At 39.6% G+C, this 12,252-nt stretch overlaps 1 protein-coding gene across 1 annotated transcript in view; it reads left to right on the forward strand.

The window, feature by feature from the left end:
• LOC311088929 (sacsin-like) overlaps positions 1 to 12,252 on the forward strand; it is a 35,242-nt gene that overhangs the window by 11,674 nt on the left and 11,316 nt on the right. Inside the window, exons 6-7 of the mRNA XM_084123314.1 lie at positions 10,592 to 12,017; positions 12,115 to 12,203. Of these exons, the coding sequence (XP_083979440.1) occupies positions 10,592 to 12,017; positions 12,115 to 12,203 (1,515 nt within the window). The remainder of the gene's footprint in view (positions 1 to 10,591; positions 12,018 to 12,114; positions 12,204 to 12,252) is intronic.

Genomic DNA, 12,252 nt, shown 5'->3' on the forward strand with positions numbered 1-12,252 from the left:
TACCTGTGTTTATCAGCCAGTGGGCAACACCATCAAACCTGGGTATATCAGTCACAGCAGCTGACATTGAGGATGGCCTCCCTTGTCCTTTTGGTGCAGTACCAAATATTTTCAGGAGACTTTGGGCAACTACTTGCTGAAATCCAAGGAGATCATAGTCACAATTCATGACATCTCTGTGGAACAGCCAACTGTTGATCACAGCACTGTGTAGAGTCCAGGCATGTCATGCTTGAAGTTGCATCCACCTGGAACACCAGCTTGTTCAGCCAAACCCATCACTACACTCGGCCCATGACCTAACCCAGTCTCTGGAAGACAGAGCATATGCAGCTCCAGCAGCCATATCACCCTGTAGCCCAAGAGTGGTCTCCCACTGAAGCTAAGCAGGGCTGAGGCTGGTTAGTACCTGGATGGGAGGCCTCCTGAGAAAACCAGGAGTTGGTGCTGGAGGAGGTGTTAGTGAGGCCAGCAGGGGGCGCTCACCCTGTGGTCTGTGTCGGTCCTAACACCCAAGTGTAGTGACGGGGACACTACTGCCAAAGAGCACCGTCCTTCGGGTGAGAATAACGGTGCTCAGAGAGTCACTCTGGGGTCATTAAAAATCCCAGAATGTCCTTCGAAAAACAGTAGGGGTGTAACCACGGCATCTTGGCCAAATTTGCCCCTTGGCCTCTGTCCATCATGGCCTTCTAATCATCCCCATATACTGACTGGCTTCATCACTGTCTCCTCTCCACCAGTAAGCTGGTGTGTGGTGGGCGTTCTGGTCCAATATTTACATTTACATTTATTCATTTAGCTGACGCTTTTATCCAAAGCGACTTACAATTGCTATATATGTCAGAGGTCGCACGCCTCTGGAGCAACTAGGGGTTAAGTGTCTTGCTCAGGGACACATTGGTGTCTCACAGTGGATTCGAACCCGGGTCTCTCACACCAAAGGCATGTGTCTTATCCATTGCGCCACACCACCACCAATATGGCTGCCGTCGCATCATCCAAGTGGATGCTGCACATTGGTGGTGGTTGAGGAGATTCCCCCTTCCATATGTGAAGCGCTTAAAGTACCCAAGCGCTTTATAAATGTAACAAATTATTAATTATTATTATTATTATTAAGTGAATCCAAAACTTGACTTAAAGTCAGTCTGAAAGAGAGTTCATAAAAATAACACAGAATTACATATGGGGAACATAGACTCCCTGTGTTCTACCACCGGTCACTATTGTAACCGTCTTCATTTATCTGCAGTTTCACAACAGAATAAAGCATGTATTAATTTAATTTCAATGTGTATGTATAGGTAACCCTTTCATGATGATATGTGCAAAAAATGTATAAGCTATTCAAAAAGGAACTTAGTATTCTTACCTGTCCTTTCTGAGCTTTTATGTCATCCTTTCGTTAAGACGACAGTACCAAGAAATAAATGTGTGTGGTCACATAACCAAACAAACTAATCATGTTAGACCTGCCATAAACTCTTATAGACATCTTACATTTTCATTATATATGAATATGTACTTCATAATATGAGTTACTTTTGAATTTCACACTAAAATATGCAAAGAAAAATTGTGGTCACAATTGTAACCAGTGGGATTAAATGGGTTAAGGGAATTCAGCCTTTGTGTTTCCTCATATTTAAACTCCTGTGAAACAAGAAGTCATAGCTGGACAATTTCATGTTCCTAGTCACCCTGGTGTGCTAAATAAAGGTAAATATTAATGGGAATATACTTCAGAGATATTTTACTCATAAAAAATCTAGGGGTGCCAATAATTATGGCCAACATGTTTTGGAGAAAAACATTTATTTCATAATGTGATTTCCTCCCCACTTTCATTTTTTTAGTTCAATGAAAGGTTAGATTTTTGCAAAATGAGTATCTCTATATTGAAATCGAGTTTTTATGTGAAAGATTTGCTTTGTTGTGCATTTTAGTCATATTACAAAATAATTTATTGAGGCCAAACATAAAATAACATTACAAACTGTCACTTCACCACGTGACAGCAGCATGCAAGCAGGCTCCTGATTGGTTAACGCGGCGCGAATTGATGCAGAAGTTCAGATTTTTCAACTCGGGCGGCAGACGCGAATTCGCGTCAAACGCTTGAATGCACAAATAGCACTATAAAATCATTCGCGCTTAACGCGCCAGACGCTCAATTCGCGTCATTCGCGCGAACTTGACGCGCGAATGAGGCGAATTCGCGTCTACCGCGCCGCGCTAAACGCCTCACGGTGCGTGTCCACTACAGCGGCAAAATTCCGCTCAGTGCCGCTGGCAACGCTATAACGTCTCCGCTTTGGGGTGTGTCTGTTACGAGTGTGTTTAATCTAAGTTTTTTACAACACACACACAGTATAATCATTAGAGATGCACGCGATTACATTTAGAAATAGACCAGCTTTGTTTCCAAATGCACCAAGCAAAGATATCCTTTCAATTGTATAAACTTTTATAAAACCAGCCAATATAATTACAATAAACACATCCAAAATGAAATATTTAACATATAACAACTGCAAAGCCTCTAATTCGTAAACAAAACGATTTACGTACTAAATTCAGCAATAACACCGGCACAATTTGCATATGTTTAAACTCTCAAGACAGACGTCACATCCCGAACCTCACAGCAATTGGCTGCCGACCGCGTTTTTCGCTTGATATTTGCATAAAGTCGAGAACTGCCCAACCTTTTGACGCTCTCGGTCGCTCTCAACGCTTTCTCCGGTCCGCTGTCAATCCCAAAATGCACTGCGCGAGCGTGAAGCTCGACTTCCATAGGAATGAATTGAAAACGCTCACTCCGCTCCGCTCGCACCGTGCCAGTGGACACGCACCGTCATTCGCGCCGCAGGAATTTTTTACGCGCGTAACGCGTCTTTGCATTGACTTACGGTGCGTGTCCACTACAGCGGCAAAAGTCCACTCAGTGCCGCTGGCAACGCTATAACGCCTCCGCTTTGGGGTGTGTCTGTTGCGAGTGTGTTTGATCTAAGTTTTTTTCAACACACGGACAGTATAATCATCAGCGATGCACGCGATACATTTAGAAATAGACAAAGCTTTGTTTCCAAATGCACCAAGCAAAGATATCCTTTCAGTTTTATAAACTTTTATAAACCCAGCCATATGTAATCACAATGAACACATCCAAAATAAAATATGTAACATACATAACAACTGCTAAGTGTCTAATTTGTAAACAAAATGATTTACGCACTACATCCAGCATAAACTCCGGCACAATTTGCATATTTTTAAACTCTCAAAACAGACGTCACTTCCCGAACCTCACAGCAATTGGCTGCCGACCGCGTTTTTCGCTTGATATTTGCATAAAGTCGAGAACTGCCCAACCTTTTGACGCTCTCGGTCGCTCTCAACGCTTTCTCCGGTCCGCTGTCAATCCCAAAATGCATTGCGCGAGCGTGAAGCTCAACTTCCATAGGAATGAATTGAAAACGCTCGCTCCGCTCCGCTCGCACCGTGCCAGTGGACACGCACCGTTAACATTGAAATCACTCGCGCCTGACGCGCTATTCGCGTCCAGTGTGAACGCACCATGATGGTCAAAATGGGTGTTATTTAGCTATTTTCTTACATCCACTTTCTATTTTGTGAAGCTCAACAATCTTTTGCTGCACATCAGAACTATATTCTTTGGTTTTACTCATTGTGATGGATGATGATTAAGGGAATTCAGCCTTTGTGTTTCCTCATATTTAAACTCCTGTGAAACAAGAAGTCATAGCTGGACAATTTCATGTTCCTAGTCACCCTGGTGTGCTAAATAAAGGTAAATATTAATGGGAATATATTTCAGAGATATTTTACTCATAAAAAATCTAGGGGTGCCAATAATTATGGCCAACATGTTTTGGAGAAAAACATTTATTTCATAATGTGATTTCCTCCCCACTTTCATTTTTTTAGTTCAATGAAAGGCTAGATTTTTGCAATTTTTTAAATTAAAGATCAAAAGGATAAACAATGCAGATTTATTTTTTACAGGGATCTTACAGGGGGCACTTTTTTATTTGCCTTCTCTAAAAAAAACACATGACATGGTATTAGAAAATGTTTAATAAAATTCATAGTTTTAGAGATAACATCCTCAGATTTTAAATGAAGCATTACCACACTTGTCAAATCAAGTCAAGTCACCTATATTTATATATCGCTTTTTACAATACAGATTGTTTCAAAGCAGCTTTACAGAGATAACAGGAAAATAATTCAACAATATGTCTTTTTTTTCATCGCTAGGGGTCGCTAACCTCCAGTGGTGGAGGAAGTACTGAATCTCAGTACTTAAGTAAAAGTACAAATAACCAGAGACATTTAGTAAAAGTACCACAATGAAAACCCTACTTAAGTAAAAAGTACCTGATTTTAAATGTACTTTAAGTATTAAAAGTAAAAGTACTTTCATAACAATTTATTCTCTTAATGTCTATATCCTAATAATTGGGGCTGTAATAATATGCAATATGACACCGAAATCGCGACACTCGGATCCACGAACCTGTGTCGCGGTGTGAGTGAGAAGGCAGAATCGCGACACACCCCTTAGCCTATTTGAAATTAACATTATACAATACGTAGACCTGGATAAATTCTTTAAAATTGGGCAATCCCAGCGTTATGGACGTGACAATTGCAGTAAAAACTTGAAATGTAAAACTTGAAATGTAAATTCTCAAATACCAATTGAAACTGTTTATATATCCATACTCCCATACTCCCTTAATAAATAAGTACAGACATTAGAAAAATACTAGTCTACAGACACATGCGTTTTATATTTAATATGAGGGAAATATAAATCCGTAACGGACGTGACAAAAAAAATCTTTAACTTTTAGGTGGCAAAATATTTTTTAGTAATTCTGTGAATTTCACTGTGCAAACCAAAAGTAATATACCCATCGAATGAAGAAGGGCTGGCTCTCCACAGAACATAAAATATTCATTTTATTTTTTGTGTTCACATTTATGAGGAAAAAACAATGTTACGGACGTGTCAGTTCTCCGTTTCGCACGTGAGCGCTCTGAAAGCGGCACTAAAATACTGCTTTAAAACGTTCACAGAGACCTCAAAAGCCCTTCTTTAAAGTGAATTTCGTTTCGTATTAATTGTATCTTAATTTTAATCAATGTTTTTCATCAACCAATTGCCTGGATTTAATAAATAACTCATGAACCGAAACTCAGGTCTGTACTTGCCTCACAGACCTGAGACGTATATATCTATAGAAAGCTTGAAATGTATACTTTTAAACAGAACAATTCAAAACGAAAGAAAACAGACTGACTGTTCTCTGCATGTAATCAGTATGAAATGTGCATTTCTCTCTGGCACATTCACTGCAAAGATCGCGCATCAGCATCAATTAAAATGTCTCCTTGTTAGGCTATATTTTACATATTCATAATCATTACTTTTGCCGGTTCTTTGTGACAGCTTTTAGGTGCTTTATTGTCAGCGCCACAGTTACATGTTACATGAACGCGTCAGCACCGAAAACATGGAGATTTTTTTCAATCCCTGTTTTGGCAAAGGGAAAAAGAAAAACTGTAACGAAAATGTAACGAAACGTTGTAGAAATGTAGTGGAGTAGAAAGTATAATAATTGCTGCAAAAAGTAACAAAGTAAAAGTCAAAAGTATGCACTATTGATTCTACTTAAGTAAAGTACAGATACGTGAAAAATGTACTTAAGTAAAGTAACAAAGTATTTTTACTTCGTTACATTCCACCACTGCTAACCTCTTACAATAACAAAGGCGTAGGTTGATGACGCAGTGATAAGTGGAATTATGGAACTTGCCGTCATGCCGATGGATCTAATAAGGGACCGTTCGGTATTTATGGAAGGGGCCACCGGAGGAAAATAGGGGAGGGTCATGTCTTTTTATTCTTTGTTGAGGGGAGGGTCATCCAACTTTTTTTAGTCTAGGGGGAGGGTCACCCAACTTTTATATTCATGAAAACAGCAACATTTCAAAGTGGCTTGTTTGGTGCTATTTTTTTCCATTTAGGTCCATGTTGATCTCGCGTTATCAGTCCCCCTTCGATATCAGATGGGTCTGACCCAACAAAAATCCAGTTTGGCGCTGTTTGACAGTGCGCACGCTTAGAAAAAGTGCATCATGTCAGAACCATAGACTGTAAAAAAATATGGACGTAGTGTCCGTGACGTCACCCGTAGGTTTCTGAAGAGCATTTTTGAAGCCTAAAGTGGGCGGAGCCGGCCGTCGCCATCTTGGCCTTGCATCACTCCCGGATAACAGAAAATAGACAAACAGGCGGGGCGTGAGTGGAGCTGAGGAGCCTGGCTATCTGAAATCACCTAGCTCGACGTGATCGAGTTAGCTGATGATGTAAAGCCAATTAAACGTTCCTATTTTTGCCCTTCGAAATATTATAATAGTTAAAAGACATGGCTACAAGTGAGACTGTGTATTACTTCGAGAGTGTTTGTGTATGACAGTGATTTATGTGCATGCATGTCAGTCACTCTTTCATGGTCCGTCAGCGCGGCATCGCTCAAGTTCGTAGAGAGCTTATTCAGTCTATTTTAAATTCTGATGTTGGCCGTCTCTCAAATGGGTTACGGTTTAACCGTTAAACCATAGATATATTGCCTTTGAAGTGCAAGTAAATGCGCTAGAAAATCCGCGCTCATTCATGTGCATTTATTGCACGGACGGAGAAAGCGCCGACGCCTGCATGATTTCATCTGACAGTAACTTACATAAGCATATTATAATCCATCTGTTCCATGGGAGCAGAACGAACGAGCATTTATTGACGTTTTAAATTTGAAAACCCCAAAAAGCAACGAAATTGTCAGACAACCATTAGTGCATGTTCACAGAGGAAAACAACTGAAATACAGCGCTGGTTGTTCTCTCGAACGATAACGACGGAATCCAAAGACGTGGGCTTTGTAACGTTACCCAAGTATTAAATTGTATGAAATAATAATCCCGAAAAAAAGCACAAACACTGCAGAGATGGCAAGTTCAGCAGCTAACATTGCTGAGGTGAAGTGACGGCTAGTAACAGCAGACAAACGGCTAGCACTGACAGCGGCAATCCATCTGTCACTCAAGTGGCTTGGCCACACCCTTAAATTTAAATATTAATCAACTAAACGGACGAGTTATAAAATAATTCACCCCCCTCACAGTTGTTATGAAGGGCAAAATTAGCTGTATAGACCAAATCCACATACAGACACCAGGCTTTAAACACGTTTTTTTCTGCTGTAAAATTTGGCATTTTAACATGGGGGAGATACAGATTTGACTCACTTCTGACAACAGCCTCAAGCGGCCAGTCAACGAATTGCAGTTTAACTCACTTCCGTGTTGGTTTCAAGAGAGAGACGGGGAGGTTGCCGCTTGGTCAGAACAGAATGCCAAAGAAATGTTTACCCGGCAAAGCTTTAAAGCACGAGCAAATATGAACTTTTGTGATTGCGAATAAGTGCACAGTGTCCTGTGAGTGTAACTCTACCACTGCATTAACATGTGATGTGAATGTACGTCGAGAGGGACTGAGACGCCAGAACTGCAGCTGATGGAATGTGCGCTGTAGCGCGATACTACCATATTTTAGTTTCCATTCTTATTTTGTTTCCACGATGTGTAAGATGTTGGGCTACCACATCTTTAAATTACTATTAGTATTATTTAAGTTAACATAATAAAATACGTAGACCTACACCACAAAAACTAGTTGAGGATATAAATTCGTTAAAATTGGGCGATTCCAGTGTTATGGTCGTGACATTTGCAGTCAAAACTTGAAATATAAATTCTCAGAAAATGCATGTAATACCAATATTTTGAAACGTCTGAAAGGAGTCAAGACATTAGAAAAATATCAGTCTACACATGCGTTTTATATTTAATATGAGGGAAATACACATGTGACGTGACACAAAAAATCTTTAACTTTTAGGTGGCAAAATATATGTTAGTAATTCTATAAATTACACTGTGCAAACCAAAAGATACCCACCGGATGAATAAAGATCGGCCTCCACAGAACATAAAATATTATTTTTATTTTATTTTTCGTGTTCGCATTTATGTGAAAAAAAAAAAAAAAAAAAAAAAAACAATGTTACGGGCGTGACAGTTCTCCATTACGGACATGACTGCTCTGAAAGCGACTTTAAAAAATTCACAGAGACCTCAAACAGAAAGCACAAAGCCTTTCTTTAAAGTGAATTTCGTTTTTTTATTAATTGTATCTTAATTTTAATCAATGTTTCATCTGAATTTAATAAATAAGAAGTAAATATAGTAGAAAATAGATAATCATGACACGGAGGCGCGGGCGAGTGAACTGGACTCTTGTCTCATAAATGAAACGAAACTCAGCGAAAGGTATGCTACTTGCCTCACAGACCTGAGACATATATAGAAAGCTTGAAATGTCTACTTTTAAACAGAACAATTCAAAACGAAGGAAAACAGACTGCTTTCTGCTTATGAAATGTGCATTTCTCTCTGGCGCGTTCCGGTTCATTTTAGAAGATCGCGACGCATCGGCAACTTCATCTTTGCAGTCGACACAGAAAACACTTGTTTATTAATAAACAATTAAAATGTATGCTTGCTATATTTGACATATTAATAATCATTACTTTTGCCGGTTCTTTGTGACAGCTTTTAGATGCTTTGTTGGCAGCGCCACCCACATGTTGAACGAGTCACACCGCATCAGCACCGAAAACATGATTTTTTTCAAATCTAAAATAAAAAATCGTGATACGAACCGAATCGTAGGTTTGGTATATCGTTGAAGCCCTAGTAAAATGAGAAAGCAAGAGTTTATGGTTTAAAAAAACAAACAAAAAAAAACAAACAATGGCTATCTGAACATCTTTGCCAAGCGCAAACCAGTACAGAAGTAGGCTAATCAATAAATTATCGGGGAGGGTCATGCCTTTTTTCACAATCATTTTGGAGGGTCATAGAAAAATGTATTGCTGGCGAAGGGAGGGTCATGTCTTTTTTGACAACAGATCTCAAAACTCCTCCGGTGGCCCCTTAAATAAAAAACGAACAGTCCCTAATGTTTATGGATGAGTGAATACATTGAAGTTTTTAACATGACTGTGGAATGAAGCAGGGTGTGATTGCTAATGAGAGACAGATATCAGCGGCACACGCGAGTCCCGTGGATATAAAGGAATAAAGACATTTAATTCTGCCGAACTAAGTTACCCGCAAGTGCTGAATTACTACTCACACAGATCAGCTTATTTGAAGAAAGAAACTTGAAACACTGTTTCATTTAGTCTAACGTTACACTATCATATTAAACAGCATTTGAGTGTGTTGAAAATTACAATGTTGTTTTATGTGTTAGTTTGTCTGTATGAGACTAGCAGTAAGTTAGATCAACATTAGAATAACATACTGATCATATTCTAACATTTCATCATGTTGAGATATAAATTTATTAGTTTTATGTACATTCGCTCACCTGTCTAATAAAGTACATGCAAGAGCGGCGTCTCTGTCAAGTCCAAGTTTTTCGCGGACGTGAAGCTCTCAGCATCTCGAAAACGCCACGCTGATATTGATCCTCATTTTAGTCCTCCTTTTGTCCAAGTCTGCCATGGTCCATAATGTTTGAAAGAAACAACAACAGCATGAGCGTGCCACTAGACGTAACGCATTACGCAGTTGTCCACGTCTGTCGCCGTGGCAGTACGAGTGGAAACCAGGGATAACACGGATATTACGTTCATGACAGTGAACAGGGACAGGCAATTTTTAAAATTGTGAATTTCTCTGAATTTACAAATTCTTGGAAACATTTAGGATAATGGAAGTACACAATTGAAAGAAATATATAAAACTGTGCAAGTGGTTTTTGGATGTTTTGATATAAAATTCTAACATATTGTACCTTTTAAGTTCAGTTATGGTTCTTTTTTTGTTGTAAAAAAGTTATTAATTTAGTTTCAATTAAGTAAACTCAAGTAAACTTGTGGCTTCAGCTTCATTGTGTTTCTAAAGCCCCTTTCACACAGAGATTCTGGAAAATACACAGATAATGTGTCCCGGGATTTGTCCCGGGATTGTTTGATTTTGGTTCATTCACACTGCCAGTGATTTTCCGGAATCTGTGAGTGCGTTCACACACATCCCATAAAGATCCCATAAAGACACGTGGCGTCAGGATGATATTGCGATGGCGAGCATCATCACTACGCCACACCCATTACGGCATTGGTCCTGGCTTTTATTCACACAGGGCACGTTCCGGGACTGATCCTGGCAATTTTACTATAGGTCCCAATCCCGGCATAGATCCCGGCATCAATTCCGGGACGTGTTTGCGTTCACACAGAAGGCACGTACACTTTTAGTAAGGATCCTGCACACAGTTTTATACATGACACCCCTAATCAGCTGCAACATCAGTTTTTACAAATAAATGCCCCTCAGGGTACTTGTGGTGTCGGATTCTGACATGTAAATTGGCACAAAACTGGCGACGCTAACAATATTTATAATTATTATTATTGTTTATTTACAGATTTGCCATGTGTGTTCAGTTCTGAACACCTAGCCATTTTTGACCCACAAAAGAAGGTGTTTGGAGATGATGAAGAAGGCTATCGATGGTCTTTAAATGACGAGGAGGACAGAGAGAGCCTTTTGAACTTGAGAGATCAGTTCCAGCCCTTTCAAAATGTAGTCAGTCATGTCATCAGTTGTTCCTGGGAGAAGGTCATCAGCGAGGAGCAATACTTCAAAGGAACGCTTTTCCGCTTCCCTCTGCGGAATGAGGCTTCTGAGATCTCAGATAACTTGTATGACTCCACAAAAGTTACACAGCTTTTTGACAGTTTCATTGCTGATGCAGACATCAGTCTTCTTTTCCTGAGAAATGTGTCATCCATTACTTTGCTGCACATTGACACCAATGGCTTCTGCAGCAATAGGCTAAAAGTTTCAGCGTCAAATCAATTTTACACTGACCTTTCTCATGTCAAGCAGGAATCGTTTGACAAAAAAACTTGTTTGAAAACGGTGTCACACATTTCCAATCAAATGGAAGAAACAAAGTCCCAGTGGCTTGTGACAACTTGCCTTCTGAAACACGGATATAAACCAGAGATTGACTCTCTAGCCAGTAAGCTGAGCTTCTACCCTCAAGTTGATGCAGCTTTTCGAATAGATGAAGACAGATCACTTTGCAATGGGCGACTAAGTTGCTTTCTGCCACTTCCAAATAATGACTCAAACAAAACTGGGCTTCCCATTCACATCAATGCTTGCTTTGGCCTGACAGATAATCGGAGGTTCATTAAGTGGCAAGAGGAGGATCAGAAGAATGACGAGTCTGCAAAGTGGAATGAGCTACTTATAAAAGATATCCTTTCTCTTGTATATATTATGATGATCCTGGATGCCATTCAGTTATCCAGAAACTCAACCCTGCCTGCTGCCACTGTGTACAATCTTTGGCCTGACCTATCCAAGACTGTACATAAAGACAGATGGCATGAAGTTGCAACAGATACTCTGAGGGGTCTAACTGAATACAAGATCTTTCACCTTGCCAAAGATGAGAAAACCTGGCTGTCTCCCTCAGATGCGGTTTTTCCAGTTAACAATATATGTAGTGACACAATGTCTGCGATATCAAGATTATTGATTGCTGAAGGAGAGAATCTGGTCACAGTCCCAGAAAATATTTTGAATGATGTTCAAGAAATCTTCCCTGAAAATGATACCTTGACATGGGTGACTCCATCTTATGTTAGAGATGTCCTTCACAGAAGTGAGGCTGAAAACCTCACCAAAGTTGACAGATACTCTCTTCTTGAATTTGCTCTCAGTGATGAGAAGCACACAGAGCTACAAGGTCTTAAGCTTCTGCCTCTCAGTGATGGAACCTTCACTTCATTTAGCAATGTTCATTTAGAAGTTTTGATCGACAATGAGAAGTTTCCAAGGTAAGGTGTGATATAGTTGTCTCTTTCCTACTTGAATTCTTTGGTGTGTTTATATTGTGTTTTCAAAGTACTAATAATCATTTTTTTCTATGTTTAGAACATTGCTGCCATTTTGTAAAGAAAGATTTATACCCAACGATCTGAGCCATGTTTGCACTATGCAACTAAGGAAACTAGCAACAAAGAGTAAGAAAACTGTTTCATATATTTTATCGGTGATGCTTATAAAATATTG

This window comes from Abramis brama, assembly GCF_963993115.1.
Source record: "Abramis brama genome assembly, chromosome: 8".
Classification (NCBI taxonomy): domain Eukaryota; kingdom Metazoa; phylum Chordata; class Actinopteri; order Cypriniformes; family Leuciscidae; genus Abramis; species Abramis brama.